Source organism: Zerene cesonia, chromosome 7, assembly GCF_012273895.1.
Source record: "Zerene cesonia ecotype Mississippi chromosome 7, Zerene_cesonia_1.1, whole genome shotgun sequence".
Lineage (NCBI taxonomy): Eukaryota > Metazoa > Arthropoda > Insecta > Lepidoptera > Pieridae > Zerene > Zerene cesonia.
The window spans coordinates 1,593,677-1,616,577 of NC_052108.1; the positions used below are offsets into that span (position 1 = coordinate 1,593,677).

The window sequence follows — 22,901 nt, forward strand, 5'->3', positions numbered from 1 at the left end:
ACTGGTAATATAAATACATTCCCTTTCAAATGAAAATCAGAACAACAAAACTATAATTTAATAACAAGTTTGCGCCAAAAATAAAAAGGCCATATCTCTTTAATTACGTCAATTTAAAAGCGACATTAATGCGAATATAAATATATACTTGTCCGCGATGAATGCATTTTTGACTCGGTATTATATTATTCGAAAAATTTTGAAAAGGATCGCATAACTGGTTCTCTAAAGATCTCAGTAAAATGAGGAACTGAATGTTTTGAATGACGTATATACTTGGATTAAAACGCTCAAGCAAAGGACCAACACGACCTTGGACGTTGAAAGAACTTCCGCAATCCTTTATCGCAAAAACCATACGTACAAACGAATTAAGAGACAATAAATATATTTGCATATATTTCAAATATTCAATACGGCAGCCGCCCATCACTAATTGTAAACGCAGACTAACGTAAAAAAGCATCACATTGAAAAAAATAAAAGGAACGCTTTGCACATTTTTATTTTGCATCGTCCATGACAGGAATGCTTCCGTCCCGTTTCCACCCCATTGTTGAAGTATACACGGGCGCGGATCCCGTCATCAGTCCATCTTTGTCTGACGCGCGCTTTTTTTGAATGTGCAAAAATATAAAAACGCCGAAACGGGCGGGGTGGCCCCCATAGCCCGCTTGCAGTGGTGTGCGTCAATAATCGTTGTTTAGGGCTTTGGCCGATCATAGGTCAATACAATGAAATTTATATGCAGTGATAATTTTTGCTGGTGTTCCGATACAGTTTGGCTCCAATATATTCATGATTTTTTGTTGTACTTGATAGGTTAGATCATCATTTGTCAATATATGAAATTCTATAGTAAGCTAAGAGTTTATACATATTTTGTTCCTTCCTTAAAAGGCAATTTAATATTACACATAGGAAATATATATTTTTTTAATTTGTGTAAGTATGACCAAAGAAGTATGTAGTAATATGGTTATCATTAATAATAATTAATTAAAGAGGTGGCTACTTCCCTCGACTTTATCTTAATTCAATAAAAAAATGTTATGAAACTAAACAATAGATCGATTAAATAATACAAATATTACACTTTGTTATAAAACTGCTAGCTGTGAGACCTATCCAACGAAAGTAGTAATCACAAAACATTTTTCCTTAAAGTAAAATTTCCCAAAATGGCGAAGTATACTCGCCTCTTTATAAATCATGGCAAGCTCTTATTCAAATGAAAGTACTAGCGAATGACACTTGCCAAAACAACAAGTTATTTTACAAAGTAACCTTTCCCTCGCTTTCACCACAATAATTGGTCTATTTAAATTACGTCTAATATATGAATCACTATCAATCTGTGCGTCAAAAGAACTAATTACAGTCATTATAGAACACAATTACAACACTATTTTGACATTCTATTTCCAAATCTAATACAGAGGAAAAATATTGACAATTAATGACAGAAACGCGGCAACCCGAACTTTATTTGAATAACATCAATTACTCTTCCAATATATGAAAATTCTAACGTTCTATTTTTTAATCAAATGAATAAAAAATAAAATAATATATCACTGACACTAATTACACAAACGTGGGAAAACCCGCTGAAATTGTTTTTAAATAGATAACATCCATTATTTGTATACAACGGCGGTCGGTAAATGTTATAGCAACTAATGATTTTAAATAAAACTGGTTGGCCGACGCGACAGACATCTTGTATTGCGATAGGTTAGGGACAAAGCATCTTACTTTTCTTGTCTTATTTCTAGAAACATCTTACGTCCTTTTATTTTTATTGACCTTTAAGATTGCTTATTATTAATATACTATGTTTGTGAAGTGTTTTGATATTATGTTATATTTAGTTGGTCTATCTATGGATGAAAATAAAAATTATTATTATCAAAACCTGACGCTATCAAGTAATTAATTAATATTATAGTGTGTGAAAATATGCATATTTTAATACAAAAAAAAAATGTTAAATTTAATTTAGGCATACAAAAACAATAACAATAAACTATTCTATCGTTTCTATAGGACATCTTACCAAAAAGAATTATGTTTACACATTCATTAAAATGTCTATATTAAGCTCACATTAAATAAATGTCTCTATATACACTCATCTCTGAAAAAAAAACCTCAATAGCATGAACCAATAATATACATATTTATTTAAAATAAATAAAAAATAAATAAATAAAAAATAAAAATGATAAACATTCTATCATAGATAATATTATAAAACATTAACAGCTCACAGGCCAGTTTTCCCCACATCAATGGACCCGTTTATCCGAACAAATTTCCTGGCACTTTTCCCGCCGACTTAGTATATATAGAAAAAAGTTTTAACAAAAAGTTCAGTCGCCGACCTTACGCAGTATCGTTTTATTGCAATCGTGCCCCTGGCCTCACTGCTTCTTACCTCATAACACAGTTTCTCTTGCGTCTTTCTCTCCTTTTTTACGTTTTCGTTCCCCTCTCTCTAGCCGTGTGTTACACTGACTAGCCGCAGATGGAACTTTTTGAACGCCCGCAAACCATAAACTAAAGACACACGCCACAGATTATTCAAAGACATCATTAAAAACTTTTTGTCAATTAATTACTTGGGGTTTTAAGTATACGTTTCTATTCATTCTCAAGGAAAGCGTTTCATTAAATTTCTTTAAAAAAAAGCAGTTCTTTTGAGCATTATAATTAAGGCTTCGTTAAACTCTATACTTTGCTGAGCAAAAGGAGTCTTGAAAAGATGGTTTTAAAAATTGAAAACGGAGTTTAAAAATACGTTTCTTAATTGACTTTCAGCGCAATATGATCTTGAATGGGAATTAAAAATATTTATATGACGTCTTCTTTAATACTTAATTTTCTTAATTGGACACTTACCGTTTAACGTTTTTTTTTTTTTATTAAAATCAAACGTTTGAATGTAAAAGTGAATTTAAACCTTTTGATTCTAATTCTATACATCGTCAATTAAATTATTTTTAACGAAATTTTGAAAAATAAAATAAATATGTTCATTTGAATAAATCTTTTCATGAGTTAAAAAGAATTAATTTAATCGTCTCAGCTCAATGTAAGTTAATTTTTAATATCTATTCCTTTATATACATAACGATTTTATGAAAATTCTGAATTAAATTAATATTAAAATGAAACGCGTTTACCTATAATATATTTTTATATATTATAGGCCATATTTGATTAAAAGGATTACAGTATTTTTAATCCATATCTCATTATACCCGATAACTAAGCATGACCAATTTAATTGTTATTTAATTATAAGTGACTAAACAGATTACCCATCTGATACATGACAAACTGGGCCCAATGTTCCCCTAGCAACACCCGTCCAGCGTAACTTGAGCTCTCTTAAAAAACCGAAACTCCGTATTACCTATGTATTTATGTAGGCGGGGTGGGTCACCGGTGGTGGTTGTTTGTGTATAATGCACATTTTTGCATGGACTTTGCACGCAGTGGCCTTAAATCGAGCTCAACTCTGCAGGCACGCACACATCGACGGCCCGTGTACGTATACATACAGAAATACAGACATGTGTAGAGACGAACGGGGATTAATATCGCATCATTATACAGAGATTATTTTATGTATTGTTCTCTACATATAAAAGAATATGTTTCTCTATTAGCTGCGATAAGGCTTATTTTACTATATGAATCCATTTTGATTCTTATTGGAATATAAGATTTGGATAGACTTAGCCATTTAAGAGTTTATCAAATTTTGAGTATACAATGTGCCTATATGTGAGAATACAATGAGAATATTCCAGAAAATTCGTTTATATCTCCCTTATTAATATAAATTGCCAAGATGCTTCAGGCTTGCCTTTAATATACTCATTCCGATAACACCAAGACATGACACAACAACTTCAATTATTAAAAAAATTGATCCAATTATTTTAACAACGTAATAATTTTAATTACGCGGTACTCACATTGGCTTGCATCGCAGTAATGGCGGCCTATAAAATAAAATAAAGTATCTCGTTATACAAGCTGTCATTATAATAATAGGCAGACCACCGATCGGGGTTGACGCTCGAAAAATTCTATCTCCCTACGAGGTGGGGTATGCAGGTGGGGTTGCCAATGTTTTTATTTTCCCCGATTGGCGGATTGCAACGTCGGTAATGATCGATGGTATTAACGCGCGCGCCACTGCCCACCTAGCCGATTTGAATTTCGAACGATTTCTAGTTTTTTCTCTTTTCGAACGTTGTTTAGACGCGGGTCTGGCTGGCTGCGACTACATAGGACTAAGGATGTAGTGACATTTTTATTTTCGCTAAAAATGTTAAACGTAATGTATTGAACATTTTGGAATTACTTATGCAACGGAACTGAAAATATAGACTTAATCAATGTTAGGTTGTTTTAAAAACAACAAAATTTTAAGTATGTATTATAATAATGTGAAACATTATGGCATATAAAATTAAACATTATCACAAATAAAAATAAAACGTTCATATTCCATCCGAACAGGTTTAACACACAATGTAGTAGCGTACAATTTAACATCAAAACGCATCATCGGACATGAAATTTCCGTTCGAACGATCGAATTTCCATCTTCATAAAACAACATTCATAAAAATTTCCGAACGCGTAAAATCTTTTCGATTTTTTTATCATGTCGACTGCCGTGCACCCCTGTTCAGACTGATATTGGATAAGCTGGATCCTATATATTTCGATTCGTTTACAAATTAAACAGGCCGTGTGTATCCAGCCTCCCTCTCCCCTCATATGCACTATGTACAAAGCCTACATGATTTATATAGCCATATACATTTGGCATAATTGAAAAATGGCGAGTGAGTTAATGTCGGAACACGGTTGGACAAAGCAAATAATTTGCTTTTCGCGTATGAATATGGATGGGACGCGTCTATAAATTCTCTCGCTCGTTTAAAGATAATTTACGTCTGAAATTTTTAATATGAGTGTGATTTATTGATGAAGCACTGAATGGGTTTTGGCGATGAATGATTGGAAGCTGTTGTGGTTAAATTGTCTTTGGCACAGCATACCTAGACGTATAAAAATAAGGCTCCATCTCAAACCTTATTAATCATGTAAACATGTTTTACTTTCTGTAAGCCCGTGTCCTTTTCCTCACCCTTCTTAGTACATTCGTATATTCCCGTCATCCTTATCCTATACTCCTTTTTCGCCCGTGGTACATATATACGCTATATCACTCAGTGAAGTTGCAGCTTTCTAATGCTGAAAGAATTTTTGAAATCGATCGTGCAGTTTTTGAGTTTATCCATTACAAACAAACAAACAAAAATAACAATAATACAAATTCTTCCTCTTTATTATTTGTGTAATCCTCAATCCTAAGTCCTCTGCGAGGAGTTTAGTATTCTGTCATAAAAAGAGGTTTTCTGTTTTAAATTAGGTAAAATAAGAGTTGCATGTTAACTTTTTTATTATTTAAGCGTCACTCCGCTATAGAATATTCTATACAATTCTGTAGAAAATTGTACTTAAAACAAAGGCTCTAAAGAAATTATCCATCATCCATCATTATCTCGTAAAATTTACAATAAAAAACATATAATTTTGATTATTCAGCACATTCTCGAATAGAATGATTGTTGTTGTTGTTATAAGGCACTAATCGCACACTCATATACCATCCAAAGTTCTATCCAAAACTGTTCAGCCGTATATAATTGATCAACAAACATATATACAAACTATTACTGGGATACTAGGCTAAGCGTCTTGCATTTCCCCACGCAGTTTGACATTGTAACACTGTCATTGCGAGTAGTTTGCATCCTGAAAACGAAAGTTGTCGGCTTAGTTGCCAGGGCTGCCACTTCTCAGTTTTAACTTACAATCCTAATTCATATAAAGTTTTGGTACATCCTTGACTAATCTTTCTTAGATTTACTGTAGTTAGAACGTTTCAATATATTTTTGTTTATTTGAATTGAAGTTTAAATTAAGAACATAAAATTCGAATAAATAATTTATTTGTTACTGAAGAAAATTTTGCTTTCTTTTGTTAATGAATAGAGTCGTTTTTAAAATATATATTTCTGCTTTCTATTGCCTCTGTTGTTTCATATAAGTATATGTATAAATTAATAGAATTCAACCTTCAACCAAGTGTCAAAAATCTTCTTATTAGTACGTCCACAATTTTAATAACTAAGCTTGTACTGTTATGTTATTTTTGTTTACGTAATATTATTAAAATGAAAAACGATTATGTATTATCAATTGCAGAGTTGAGGTAGTATCGTACAAGAATATCATTAATTAAAGTTTTATTCACCGGTAGACTAAACTTTCTTATTAAAAATATTAATCTTGCATATAATATATAACTAAAAATAACAATTATTGGCGAATTTTAACGTAAAACACCTTTTTTATTATCCATTACAATGTTCCAATAATAAATGCTTTATAGTACAGTTAAACAAACGAAACTTTTTATTAAAATGTATAGTAAAAATATTTATAATCCCCAAAAGAATTTTCCGTAGCCAAAAAAGGTGTTTAGATTTAGGTAAAAACAAAAATTGTAGCTCTCAACTCGCAGGAAGTGGTGGCGTGTCTTAAACTTTTCAAACCCGCGCTTTCAGAGTTCGTTCACCCCAGACAACCTTCTTACAAAACTCTGTGCGACCACAATAATCCTTGCTCCCCAAATAATAAAGCACATTATCCATTACCGCACACGCAAATCGCCGCCTGCCAATCTTATATTTTCGTATATAAAGTTCATTTTCGAAGTTTTAGCAAAATCGCTCTTTTGACGGATTTCTTTTAAAAGCCAGAATTTATGAGACTTGGAAATTCTCGCTTAGAACAAATGAAGTCTTTGTTTCAAATTGAAATTTAAGATTTACAAGGAATAATTGCATAAGGTCTTCATACTGCATTGTGCTAAGCCAACTTCTTAAACGTTATGTAAACGGTTACAAGAATGCTATTATAAAATCTTTTATCATTGTATGGGATAATAATCCTCATATTATAGATGCGAAAGTAACTCTGTCTACCTGTCTGTATCTTCTTCACGTCTAAATAGACTTACATAGCAATCTTGAACGAACAAACAAAATAAACGAAAACAGACCTACTGATATTTTCTATCTTGAATAACAGCTTAGCGAAAAGTTATGTACCGATTTGATGACCAATTGGTTCAGTAGGTAGATGTTATATTGAATTTTCACCAGTAAACTGTATTAATGACTGAACCTATTTTGAAAAAAGCGCCTGAAGATACCGCATTCATAGATCCTGAGTTAAACATGACATACTTCAGGATATACTACAATTAATCACCAAGAAAGTGATCCACGTCTAAACTGCTGCACCGATCTTGATGAAAAATCTAAGATACAGAGACACATAGGCTTTATCCAACATTAACTCCCGTTTAAGTTATGAGGAAATTTGTGTGTAACTTGCATAAAATGAAATGCACGATTCTAGACGTATATCTAAATATAGTTATATAAAATACCCAATGCATCGCGTGCAGCCAAAAAGGAGCGTTGATCCCACTATATTTATGAGTTTTTCTCTTAATTTATCGGCTTCGGGACATGCAATGTCGTACTTTGACTAAGTTTGCGCTGCAATGCGCATTATCGTTTTAGTGTTGCGTGTTGGAATATCTGTCTACTACTTAGGTCTATGGTGTTATGTTATCTGTGGTATAGTAGCATATAACTAACTGACAGCTCTGTGTAGCGACTGCTAAGCGAAACTAATTTGATGTGGTATATAAATCTTCTAATATATAAAAATCCAGTGTCATGTATGTTCCCAATGAACTCTTCACCAACTCAACCGATTTTGATGAAATTTGGGATTTTATATGTAATTTGGTCCAACTTAAGATATAGGATGGTTTTTATTTCGATTATTTATCCCAATAATTTATAATCTTAATATTTTTAATTATTACTCAGCCACAGCAACGTGAGGCCGGGTATGTTAGTAGAAATATGAGTGTAAATTGATAACTAAAAAGGGGACGGTTTATAAATGAATGAATTCAAAACTTCCGGAGGATAAATATTCAAATATTAAAAGGATATTCAGTGAATAAATTCCCAACATCTGAAAAAGTGTCATTCAGTAAATGCCAGGCTTACGAGGGCGCGGCACTGTATGAAGAAAACTGGAAAGAAAAAAAGTAAATACGAATTTCTTAAATGATGAACGTATTTTCGAACTAACACAGGGAACCTTATGTATATGTTACATTTCATCCTAAAGTCAAAGATTCTTTTTTTTTAAGTTAAATAACTAAAGCAAGGAACAAAACATATAGGTTGTTTGGCAAAGATCGCCGTTAGCGATAAGACAATCTTTTGTAACACTTTGTTTTTAATTACATATATTGTATTTTATGGTGCAAGTAATTGTGGTATCATAAAATATTTACATAAAAATAAAAAAATAATAATATGAGACCACAGGCTATCAATGTTTCTGTGTATCGTCTCACATAAGGAGTCTTACTTAGATTTTTAGCCTTTGTTCTTCATGTTATCTCCTCACATATTAATCCACCCCCAATTTCACTCTGTACAAAATTTCATTAAAATTAGCTTAGACGTTTTGACATCCAAAATAGATTGTACTATACTTTTGAATTATCACTGAATAGTTGTAACAACATTCCGTGGCATTGCTAACAACCCAAAATGTGTAACACACCGCCTAACTCCTTATATCTAGAACATAGCTGGTACATAAAGCCTATACCCGCAAGATTCCCATCTAATTAGTCCAACTAAGTAGGTTGCAAAAAAGAGTGAGAACACGCTTCGTCAGCGGCATGCATAATCTGTTAAAAATAGAGGCTCTTGTACTTGAGGGCCGTAGTCTGTGCCGCAAGCTTTTTATTTTCGTCTCAATGACCCTTTATTATGCTCGAGCACGAGTGTGTGCATTGTATTGCTTTAATTAGATATTATTTCTTTGATTTTTGCTGGGATATAGATAGCATTGGGTTGAATTAATCAGTCTTCGTGGAATTAAGTCTTGAGTGTGAACATTTTGGAAACTATAACTTCTGGTCCTTCGAGCATATGGCCTATGCCAGTATGTTCTGAGTTCCTTTACTACTGGTGCTTTTTGACTAATGTAATAAAATATGGCGAGCAGTTAGTAATGGGTCCAACCATTTGGGTATTTTGGGCGTTTCGCTGTAGATTGTGATTATTATTTACTTTTAAAGATACTTTTTAAGAACACCTTGAACAAATCCGCGAGTTCAATTAGTTGTTTAACAATTTTAATAGTTCTTTAACATTGTTAGCCTAAATTAGACAGGTATATCTAATATAACACGTTACCTTATATACTTAATATGAAAATCAGTTTATGTTAATCAGTTTGATTGATTTCTAGACAAAGTTTTAACTACTATCTGACCATACCATAGCGGCATCGCTTATAGACCTAAGTTCTCGTAGAATACAAGAGAATCAATGTTATGATTAACAGAACTATTCCACGCCAATCTTAGGAACTCAAGAGAGTGGTGGTTTACGTTTGACAACTCGAAACTGCCGCAGTTTCTTGACAGTTCTTCAATGTAGAAACTAGTAGACATTGTACCACTTTGTGATGATTAAATAACTCTTTTGAAGCCTCATTGACTGAATAAATACTATAAATTTTAATATGAATCATAGGAATTGCTTCTAAATTCTAAGTTTGGGAGAAAAAAAATTAAGTTAGAATTGTTGGAAATCTAATTTCTTCAATTATATCAGGGAAAAGTGTTCCCAACTAAGATTAATCTCATCGAGCTAAGATTCGAAGTGCTAGTGATAAATATGTAGTGTCGTTAACGTCCGTCATGGTGCGTTCCTCTCATAATTAGCCGAAAATAGTCCCGTCTCTCTCCACCCTGCGACATTTGCATCGCGCCTATCCACTCGCACGTCAGCTCCAATTAGAATTTGAACAGGAACTGGATATCAATTATATTAATACATTTGATAGATAATAAATTCTAGAAATGTAACTGTAACTGTTTCCTTCATGTACCTGTGTTTCATGTTACTGGGCGGTCACATATCATCAGGGGAGGCACCAGCTCAGTTGCCCGTGCTAATACAAAAGAGAAAACAATATATAGGATTGGAATTCTCTGCCAGCAGCCGTTTTTCTGAACAGTTATAATTTGGATGTTTTCTAGACGAGAGTGAATAGGTTTATCTCAAGAAGCCATGTCACCACCTAGATCACTTCTACCTTCCATCAGGTAGACCTGTGGTCAAATGCCTGCTTGATCAATTATAAAAAAAAACAATCTAAATTTTTAGAATATCTCTTTTTATTATCATTTTGCATATTAGTCTAATTCCTTATATACTAATTACATACACATCATTAAACTATTTAAAATGTTTGTTTTTACTCTTATCCTTACTATAGTCGCATAGGCACAGCATAAACGTTGTTCAAGAAGCACTAAAAATCTATCTTCAAAGTTTCAATACCAATAAAAATTGCTTAATATACGTATCAATAGAACTTAATGCTAAAATTTATAATAAAATTTACTAATGAACATAAATCGGCCCGTCAGCGCTCATTAGTATCAGTCCTTCTACGAAACCCGTTCGTGACCCTGACGTGACTCATAGTAGTAACATTGGTCACTTTCATAGATTTCAATAAATATAAACCATTATTCAACTAATGGATCTGTTTGTTTGTGAGTTATTGTTTTAGAACATTCCGTGAATTATTAACTGGATTATGACAAATAGATTAATAGAGACAAACCCTTGGATAAGATATTTCAGGGGCTTATCTATTAATGTGGAATAGAAAGGTGTTTTGATTATATGTTGATTATGAAATATACAAGATTCTTGTAATATTATAATAATATCCCTTACGCTAAAGTTCATTCTGTTGAAGCGTGAAATCTATTATAAGTTTTTTTTTTATATTACAAAAAATGCCACAGAAACATAATCAAGGCTCCGTTGGGTCTATATTACAGATTTTTCAGTGACTTTCTACAGAAAAAGGAAATACTCCATTGGTTCTTGTTACCTTACTTTGCTCTCAATTGTACTGTTTCTTGTTATCTAACTTTTCTTGAATTTAAGGGATTTATTAAAATTAATAACTAATTTAATTAATCAAAAAACACGTAGCTTTGACCGATAGAACAATTTATTTAAGGAGTATTTCCATTTCATGTATAACAAATCAATTACATGCAATTTCCAGCGGATGGAGTGCTTTGATTCAGCTGTATAACTTAAAAAATAAAGCGATGAATAAAGTCGTTTTAACTTTTCATAATTATCTGATTGGTTTAGCAAATGTTTGGGGGTCTTTATACAAAAGTAATTGATGGATTTGGCTGAATAGCGGTATTTGTTGTTCATGGGATGTCGATGGTCTTAAATATAAGTTCTTTACAAAAACAAGCTAATACTTGTATATATAAGAGAATGTTGCGATTAATTTTGTCATAGACTACTGAAGGTTCCAAAACGTAACCTCTGCATTAAGCAATAACGTTATTTTCTAGTAAGCAATAATTTTAGTTAACACTAAATAAAATGTACAATATTCAGGGATCGATGTGCAATCACGATCACCAGTAGTACCCCAGAGGACATTAGCATTTGTCGAGGGGCGTCGTACGGAAATAGCACGGGCGGCGCGTCACCAGCGCTCGTTCGTGTCCACTCATCGCGAGCCTCTCTTTAATTACGGACGCCATCTTGAAATGTCACATTTGGCGGGAAACTTGACAGATCGCCTGTCATTTTTTTTTTTATATGATAGCCAGATTTATTTTTACATTGTTAAAAATATAAATGTTCTGGCATAGAAGCTTTAAGATTATTCTTCTTATTTATATTTTGTTTCATGAAGATTTTACATACGTATTTTATTATTGAATTTACTTGTTACAATGTAAGGATTAATTTTATGAACTAATATTAATATTAAAGTCACTACTTCATTGTTTAACAATTCTATGAAATTTTTGCATTCACAAAAGTGTAAACAACATACAACTTTATGTGAATTATAGATTATAGAGAGAGATTAAGATAAAACCCATTTGTACTCAGAATAACAAAGTACATCCATGTAACTTCAGCTGAAGCTTTTATTGCATCCAACGCCATTCTTTATAGCCTGTGTGGACAAACCATTAATTACAGAAAGCATTTACGAGATTTATTATGTTAAATTCAAAAAAAAAAAGTCCCAGCGTCAATTGTCCAAAAGCAAAATTTTTGCAAAACACAACGTAGATCGAAATGTCTATTCCTAGAGTTTCTCATCTACGATTTTGTACATTAATTCTCTTGCTAAAAATATTTCCAAATCACCCATTCATTACTAAAAAATCATTCTAAATCTTAGTATTGAAACTTATTAGAATACGTAACGATATGTATATAAAACCTGAAGACGTTACGATATATCTTGTGCATGAATGTTAATATCAGTCAATGGAGACGTTTAACAAAAAGCCACTGCCGCTACATAAAAAATGCAATGCGTATAAACGCGTTACGCGAATTACACGAGGATATAAACATGATCGTTTTCATTGCTGCATAAGAGCCAGTTCAGAATGCATTAACTGCAACAAGTGCAGCAATAAGACGGCAACTTACTTCTCAATGCGTAACGATGGAAAGTGACAGATCATTTGGCGGGAACGCCCGGCGGACTCGTTTTTTACTTTTTGGGTTCAGTATTTATAAATCATTTCTTTGTGTGACTATACTTAACTTTTTCAGTAAAGATATTGCATTTCATTAATACTAATAAAACACATATTAAAAAAATTGATAAGGGAAAAATTTATTAAAAATAAATATTCCGTGTACGGTAACCTTAACCTTTACAATATATTTTGTAATATGTTTAAAGACACGAATGGTTTGATCAGCTTTAAGTTATCTCCAAGTCAATTTCTAGATAAAATATAAACACCGCTCATAACCGTACTCAAAACAAAAAAATCATATCGAACACTAAAAAAAATAAAAATAAACTATGGTAGAAAATAATATTCTTTCAAAATTTCTCATTTATAAAGCATTTCAATGCTATAAACAAAAAAATTAAATATGGTAGAAAATATTTCAGCATTTTATCCGCTCTGCCAAATAGGTACAATTAATTAAGTAGATTGTCAATCATTTAAAAACATACAGAACACTCGACCATCACAGTTCGAGGCACTCAGTTTTGAATCACAGTAATTTATCAATTCAGTCTGCACGTGACTGTCTCAAACTAAATCTAACTACATACTATGTAAAGCCGTTGTTTGTTTGCTTGTTTAATGTCAATAACTTCTGGATCGAAGTTAAAGAAGCAGCATTTTAAGGAAGTGGTATATTATCACGCCGCAACAGACAGAAGCGTAGCATTCATTGTTTTAAATTGAATTGATTACATTGATTACAAATTATGCGGAGAACACCTCATTTTTTAACATTCATGTGACCAAACACGTGCGTATATATATCCATTTAATCAAACACTGCAGTTATCCTCTATGATAATATACCAATTGCTAACCCAATTTAGTTCAAAACTCCATAACAGACTAAAGATTACGGTAGACATATAGACCTATAGGCTGTGACACCGACCGTACAACATGCGACAATTTATTTTCGGTATAGGGCAATGCACTTCGCCGAGATGATCACGGAGTATGAAACGCATATTAAAACGATAATTCCAATATGTTTGATGCGGTTCATTTAGAGCTTTTAATTAATATCAATTAGGTGTTTTTTGAGTTGATTACGTTATTAAGATATAGGATTTCCGTTAAAGTTTCTTATTATTGAGTCTATATATTATATTTACTATATATTGAATTGGAAGCTCATAAGAAATAGTTTAACTATAAAATTAAGTATCAATTCAACAGTTGTTTGATTAAAAAATTATTAAGAAGGTCATGGATAAACACGTAGACTTCTCTTATCCGATTCCGCCAAAAAAGACGGCAATAATTGAGATGTAATTATTTTTTTATTGTTATACTAGTATAGTATTCTGTTATCTGTAGTAGTACGCTTCACATATAACGCGTAATTTATCGTATAGGCATTAAATCCGTATGTGTCGATTAAGCCAACATGTGATAAGAAAAAATCAATCAAGTGCAAGTCGGCTTCGCGACACAGGGTCTGTACAAATAAGCTAAGAGCAACTGCAAAAGAAACGGCCGTGCCGTGTTGCGGCTCGCGATCGTGCGTGCATTAGATTATTTCTATTGTTATAGCGATAACAGAAATATGCCTACCCTGGAAATTTCATGTCTAATTATCATGGTTTATGAGATACAATCTGGTGATAGACAGACAAACATACAGAAAGATAGAAAACAGAACAGCGAAGTTTAGGGTCCCGTTTTACCCTTTGGATATGGGCCTACAAAAAAAGATAGAATTACAAGAGTTAAAGAAATCATCGCTTCGGTCAATTTCGAAACTACTGGCTGAACTGACTGACATCAACAGACGGACACGCGTGTTCCTCTCTTTTAGAAAAATAAACATTTGTGAATATTTATTCGTCGGAACCGTTTTGCGCAAACACATGCATCCGAGTTTTGAATAAACTATCGATACTTATATTACTAAATGTTAAATAAAAATAAATTAACATTGTATGGCGTGTTCTTGCATGCATATAGTACAAATATCGGAACATAAATTAGACTTCTTACTTAGATTTAATTCGTAATGCAAAATCCTCGTCATCAAAATTTGTCATAAAATAAAATTGCCCAAAATTATGTTTTTTTATAATTTATTTCTCCTAATTTTAGACGGTTTACTACGGAGTCTTAAAAACTTAATTCTTATATGAATGTTCACTATCACAACATTCTTATAACAGTCACACACACATTCCTTCTTACCACAAATCTATACTAATAATATACACCTGAAGAGTTTGTTTGTTTGAACGTGTTAATCTCAGGAACTACTGGACTGATTACAAAAATTAAAAACTAAGCTAAATGTACGTCATCTATGCTAGCCTATAGTATGATATAGATGTTTACACAGATTGTGTATTCTTACTATTTTTCTTTATCTAGACAATAACTAATTGTAGCCTGCAGCTTCTCCCGCGTAGTCAAAATCCCCTATTTTATCATCATCCCCATATCATCCCCATATCATCCCCTATTTTATCCCCTTGTGAGTAAAATTTATCAAAATCCTTTCTTAGTGCGTGTATGGCTATGTGCATGGCTATCTGAATGCCAAATTTCAGCCCGATCGGCCCAATAGTTTGAGCTGTGCGTTGAACGATCCGTCAGTCAGTCATCTTTGCATTTAATATATTTAGATATATATGTAGGGATCACATACTCCATACTGGTCCTTTCCAGAAAACTTAAATCACCTTATATACATGAATGCACTGTGCTAATGAACGTAACAATGCCTCTATGAAGGAGTGAAAAGTGCTTAGGAGCTCGCTTCGTTTGCAATGCATCTTGAAAATTAGGCCGAGGAGCCTCGAGATCTTTCTAGAACGTGCTAGATAACTGGACAATGTCCACTATACTGTAGATTGTGGATTTATAATTAAAGTAAGATTTCCTTGGAGTTTGGGCAAGATAGATTTCATAATGTTAGACTACCCCCACATATATGATATTTTAATGTTGATTTCTAGAAGAAATGTAACCAATTTCCTTATTATTTATTGTTTTTTTATAAATGTGTTTTTCTGTACAAAGCTAGCTGTGATAATTTATGTTAATGATATGCAATTAAATCTTTTACTAAAATTAATCATTAGAAATAGACCATTACAGTATTTAAGAAATTCATTTATTTTAATTTATATATTACAATCAATCTAAACTAATAAAAAAAATTATACATAGGAAAAATTTGCGTTTTTAATTAATATGTTAGTAATATTTTCACTCAAAACCTATTGGACGGATTTCGTATCTTTAACCATTCTGCATCTGCATCTTCACTGAGTGGCTAGCTAGCTATGTATGTCTACGGGTGAAACCGGGGACAGTGATATTTCTCTTGCGTTATTGATTGTTTATTGGGAAAAATGTCTTGCATAACTTAATCAGACAATTAACGGTGTAAGATAGAGTTGCGGTAGAAATAACAGAGCGTAGGAAATATTAATTATCCAGAATAATGTATATTATGTTTTTGTAATTACATTCAGTACATAGCTTTCACATAACTATTAAAATAGTGTTGGAAACGCTTTGCAGTGTTTATATTAAATTTTTAAATATAATATATTAATACTAAATTATATTTATTTTCAAAGGTTTATATATTATGCTAGCATACCCGGCCACGCGATGCTGTGACTGTGGCTAAATTTATTGTTAATTATAAATTATTGGGATAAAATAATTAATCGAAACAAACCCTATCCTATATCTTATGTTGGACCAAATTACACATAAAATGACAAATTTCATCAAAATCGGTTCAGTTGGTGAAGAGTTCATTGGGAACATACATCATGACACTGGATTTTTGTATATTATGATATCATATCAATCTTCATTTTCACATTACATTAATATGTTTTAGACATTTGAAAGTGTAACTTTTAGACATTTGTTTAAGTTTTTAACAACTGTATATACTTTTCCTACAATCTGAATAGAACTTACCAACCCATAAAGATACTAGTGCACTGACAAATAATTTCCCATAATTAAATGTAAAAAATTAAATATGTCACATACAAGCATATCTCATGTTAATGAACTTACAAGCAATGTCACGAAACAAGCACAAAGGTATGAGTAAGCCATTCTTACCAGCATCCTGTGCAATGTCGATCGGAGTTAATGATTCACTAGACTAAAATAACCAGTTACAAAGCCAGTCAAAACATTCTGGATTCATTTTGTCACTTTTACTTTTAACGGGATATTATTTATACTGTGTTCTTAGTTAGGGATGCTCCTCTTTATTTTGATTAAAGGACTTATCATTTACGTGTAAACTTATTTTTATGAGGGAGATATATTTAAAGAAAAATTGGATCACGAGGCGGTATTCGTACCCGCGTCTTTTTGCCAAACCGTAGCAACACCTAGACTCTCGGCCAGCCGATCAATGGTACAAAACTAAAAACTATATTTTTATGAGGCTTTATTTAAAAAGCACTAAAACATTAAAAATACCTTCCTTCTATGAAGGTTCAGGTAAAAATCAAGTAGATAATGTTCAACTGACATATCAGTTCTATTTCTCGCATAATCGCCTAGTCTCGAACCCCCGATTTCTCGATTTAAGTCCGAGGATAAATCCACTGAGCCACCACTATTTTTCTTTGAGTTATTGTTGACAATAACAATAAAATTATCATACTAACGTGATATTATAACTTATATTATTATTTTTTTTAACATAATATAACTTCTATTACGCTAAGGTTGAGGAAACCGCGAAGCTGAACTGAGCTTTGCGGTTTCCCCAACCTTTATAATAAAAAACAAAAGAATCAGTAAAATTATTAATAAGTGTACTCCTGATTTACGCTCAGTTTAAGATAAACTTAACCAAAATCTATTTTGTACTCTTTCAATCATAAAATTAGCTATAACAGTCACTTAACTAATTGAAAGTAAATACCTAACATAAGACAAGTTACACGAAGTTTTTATTGAGTATTAAAAGAGGGTATTACATTTTTAAGTCCTTAAACGCAATGCGAACCGAACTATAGACATACCTCTCATCACATCAAGCATACAATTTTTGTAATCAAAAACATTATTGAACCTGCGCGACCGCAAGAGCGTATAGATTATGTTATTCCCGCCTTTACCTGACCACAGATAATGCAAGCTTTATGATACAGATAATAAAGGTTATAATTTATGCGCGCCGCGAGATCTGCTGGGGCTTAAACCAGTGGTCGCATGACCCGACCATCCGTGAACTTGTATGGTATACAAAAACAATAATAGGAACCATAAATAAAATCATAATAAATTTATTACTATATCAAACCAATATTATAAAAACTTTTCTGTAGGAACGCATTTGTAATTCGAAATTTGAATCGGCACTAATATCCGAAGTGATTAGGCACATTATGATAGCTGAAACCCGGTTAACATGTGAGGCGTCGTTGACTGAAACAGATATTGCTATATATACAACTAAAATTAGAATTTTCACTCAAAACATTGAAAAAATCGGTCAAGTGCTAGTCGGACACGCGACACTAAGGGTCGACACTATACTATACTACAAAAAAGCCAAGGAATTCTGCAAAAAAAATCGTCACCCATCCAATTTATCCACGGTCAATAGTTACTACGGCAATAGAAATATGTCATTTATGACGATTTTAACTGTCTAACTATTAGGGTTCATAAGATACAGCTTGCTGACAGACAAACGGACTGACACACAGACAGGCGGACAGCGAACTCTTAATCTTAAAAACATAATAAAGTATTCGCTCGCTAAGCTATTTTGCTGTCGGTATGCGCGTACGCAGGGGCGGCCCGCAGGACCAGTTTGAGATCAGGCTTACAGCCTACTGCCTCACATTCTACGGGTATTGTAGTTTTTGTGCCATTAATATCACTTGGTTTTTTAATTGTAAGCAGGATGTAAGAATGGAATTGTTTTTAACAATTTTTCGATGACATTTATGATTAAGTGTTAAATTTGTATGTATTGAATGAACGGATCATATATCCTACTAATATTATAAATGCGAAAGTTTGTAAGGATGTTTGTGTATTTGTTACTCTTTCACGCAAAAACTACTGAACCGATTACTATGAAATTTAGTACGTAGACAGTTGGACAACTGGAATAACTTATACGCAACTTTTTATTCCGATATTCCTACGGGATACGGACTTACGCGGGTGAAACCGCGGGGCGCAGCTAGTCTAGACCTAAAAGTCAGTTCAATATTTTAGAAACGATTTATTTGCATCAGAGATTTTACAGATTTTTATAAAAATTTTATAAAAATCAACACTAACTATATAGCTTCGATTATCGCGAGCTACTTTGTATCCGGTACACGACATAAAGTTTCTTATATGAAATAAATACACATGCCTCATACCGTAGCGTATAATATTAATAAGTCTTAAATTACAGCCGACATCTTCCCTTCATAAATATCCAGCACATTGAAGCAAAGCATTAAATATAACGAGATACATTCAACTTTGCCATGAAACATTTTCTCAGGCACATGTCATTGCGTCAGCATCGAACATTAACATTTTGATTATAAAAAATCATAGAAAGGGGTGCAGCATTCCCATACGAGTCTTAAAACCCACCCACATGTGAACCGGACCAAATTGAAAACGTCATTACACCCCGCGCGAAGTAATCATTTCCTTTATTTATACGAAGATTATAAACAGATGTTATTCAGTAATAAATCTTTGTGTCTGACACACGAAGTGATATACTTTAATAATGCGTTTAGGTCGTTTACTACGGTAGCTCCGTGGGTACTAACGATACGGTAGGTAGTATATGTTTTCATTTAAAATATTCGTTTTTAAACGGGTCTCTATTGCTAAGACCTCGCTGTGTATATGTTTGTTCGTCTTTCACAAAGCTGTACCTCCTGAGCCATCATAGTTAGACGGTTGTAATTTTTTCAGATTGTGTATTTCTGTTACCAGTATAATAACAAATAATTAAAAATCGAGAGAAAGCAACGATCGGTATGGTCACAAATTGGATGGGCAATAATCTTTTTCTTGCAGAGGCACTGTAGCTTAAAGTGTCGCTCGTACGACTTGCATTTGACCGATTTTTAGGAATAATTTTTAAAGCTGTAGAGCGGATGATAAGATGAAAATCACTTATATACACGGATACAACTCCATTTCTTGATTCCTCTAAATCAAGACAATTTTGTCTAAATCTAGACAATTTTGAACAACCGCATCATGCAGCTCTTTATTTATGTCTTTTGTACATAAAACTTTTGGGAAGTAATGATGTAAAAAAAATTAACAGTTTTGTAAAGTTCTTATGTTACATTTTATGTAGTTTATATCACTTATATAACGATTATATGTATTCTATATTTTCAGAAGAATGGTTGCTCTTATGTAATACTTTTATGTAAAAAAATGAAAATCTACAAAAGTCTCGATATAATGAACTTAATATAATCGATACCACAATACTGCAAGTCTCATATATTTTCGATAGTTTATAAATTATCACAAACTCAACCATCAAGATACCACAGATAACATATACCGGACGATACATTGTCTAGCATCAAAGACATCTCGAACTAATTGGGTATCTATAGAGGCAAAGGCTTGATCACGATTCGAGGGAGATATCGATAAACCGATTCTGACTCCGATATGACTATATCTTCATAATGCTTTGATTTTATCAACTCCCAGTCGATCTTCTAGGGTTCATAACGATTTTGAAACTTGAAGAATGATGAGTGATCGACTTTTTATTCCATTTTTAAAAGTTTTTTTTTTTAACTGTAATGATCTTATTGAGAGATTGATGAAAGAGGTTAGTTAAGGTTAGGTTATTTATTGTGACATTTTTATTAATACATATCACATTTGCTCAAGCATATGTATAAATCTCAATCATTCTTGGAATTTCGTAGATAAATTGTTAGTATGTATTTACTATTAAGTGAAATTGGTAGGAAAACAATATGACAAAAAGCACAACTTTCATTCAATAAAAGTTCACTTTAGAAACAACAGCGAAAGGAAAACAGACGTTAGCTTTATGCTCATTTCCTTTAGATACACGAATTTACATAATATTTTCAGATTTAATCGAGTAACGCGGCAGCGTCAAAACGATAATGGTTGTACTGCATCCGCCATTTGCATTTCGCTTCAGGCGGGAAAAGAAAATGGACGCATTTTCCCGCCTTTTTTATTTATACCGGATTCCAACGTGAAAGTGAATCATTAGAAACTGCATTTCATAATAATTTACTGAGGATAGGAAGCAAACGGTTAAAAACCGCTTAAGAAAACAATACTATCATACGATAAATTATTACCTTGCATTCACTTACTACATGAATCCAGTATCTCTGTAATGTATAGTATTATATGTAAATTTTACGCAAGACATCAAACGTAAAATGTTATGGAAAGCAAAGATTTATTGATAGCTATTCTATTGCTTTATTTCCTCCAGCTCTCATAGAACTGAATTAGATATACATTTTTTTTATTTTTCATGATGTCTGATAAAAAAACAGAAGAATAAATTAAATTTAAATATACAATGAGTATGAACAAATAAATATATATTTCCAAATAGTTTCGTGACATAAAGTTTTGTTATTCATGATATATCATAAAATCGTGTAACTTTCAGAAAGGTCTCACCCAAGGAGGCATACGACATTTTATAAAATTCTTATTTGGCAAGCGAATCGTCGCTGGCACGCGATAGAGAGACTAACTGTCTACACGTCAATTGCATATCACATATATATAATTATTTGTTCTATACACTTACAAATAATACCTGTGATTATGAACTGTTGAAAATAGATTAAAGTATGTAAAAACAAATTCTCATATACTCTGTTGTTAAAAGCGTTATAGAGATATCGATATTAATTAGTAGTATTCAATATCAATTTTATTAAATGTCCCTTTCTCTCTTTCCAGATACGACAGCACCTTATGTCCTCTACAAGGATGGAGTCGAGCGAGCACCCCCCGGTACGCAATGGGGCGGTGCCGTGCTCGATGGCGGCTACCAAACCATGCAGCATCAGAGCCCGGGCGGCCCCTCGCCCCAACCAGAACCGCAACTGGCCTCTCCAGCGCCATCACCGTACCCGCCAGCACCACCGCCTCCAGACCAGTCAGCGGATGAAGCCGCACAACAGCTCGCTCAGCAGCAAGCGCAACAACAGGCTCAACAACAAGCCCAACAACAAACTTCGCCAGAACACATGCAAGTCGAACAGCAACTACAGAGTCAGACGCAACAGCCGTCTCAAGACCATCTAGATCGCACGCCTTGCTTTGTCCCACAGCCAGATTTACAACAGCAGTACGCGACGCCGTATTTCAAAGAAGCCAGACCCACTAGCCACATGCTCGGAACTGGTGGATTTCCATTACATTATCTGAAACAGAACGGAGGCGTCCTATCATTAGAGGGACCGTTAGACCAATATGCAACGCCAGACTTGCGCCATTTACCAGATATCGTGCAGCCCGAACCACCTAAGCCTCGGAAACATAATCCAAACTCTGAGTTGCGCTTGTTTAAATGCCTCACATGCGGCAAAGACTTCAAGCAGAAGTCGACGCTGTTGCAGCACGAGAGAATCCACACAGACTCGCGGCCGTACGGGTGCCCGGAGTGCGGCAAGCGGTTCCGCCAGCAGTCTCACCTCACGCAGCATCTACGCATCCACGCGAACGAGAAACCATACGCTTGCGTGTATTGCCCGCGATCGTTCCGGCAGCGCGCCATCCTGAACCAACACCTGCGCATCCATTCCGGTGAGAAGCCCTATACGTGCGGCGAATGCGGCAAACATTTCCGCCAGAAGGCCATCCTCAACCAGCACGTCCGAACACACCAAGGCGAGCGCTATTCACACATATATGCCCCGGTCCGCTCCCCGCGCGCGCCGCCCGCAATGACTCGAGCAGCTCGCGTCACTGCCGGCGCCGCCTGCGATCCCCGCCGCCCTCCCCCCGTTCGATTCGGTCTCGCATCCATTGGCCTTCCTATCAAACAAATTCTCGCTCCCATCTTCGCCCGCATTGCGGAGGGCGCTCGCGAGACGCGGAACCG

At 33.7% G+C, this 22,901-nt stretch overlaps 1 protein-coding gene across 2 annotated transcripts in view; it reads left to right on the plus strand.

Moving 5' to 3' along the window:
- The window catches only part of LOC119840740 (zinc finger protein 774), a 46,000-nt gene that overhangs the window by 21,196 nt on the left and 1,903 nt on the right, over positions 1 to 22,901 (plus strand). The window contains exon 2 of one of the 2 annotated variants that reach the window (XM_038367460.1): positions 21,755 to 22,687. In XM_038367460.1, the coding sequence (XP_038223388.1) occupies positions 21,755 to 22,687 (933 nt within the window). The remainder of the gene's footprint in view (positions 1 to 21,754; positions 22,688 to 22,901) is intronic. The other variant, XM_038367461.1, reaches the window with a different exon arrangement.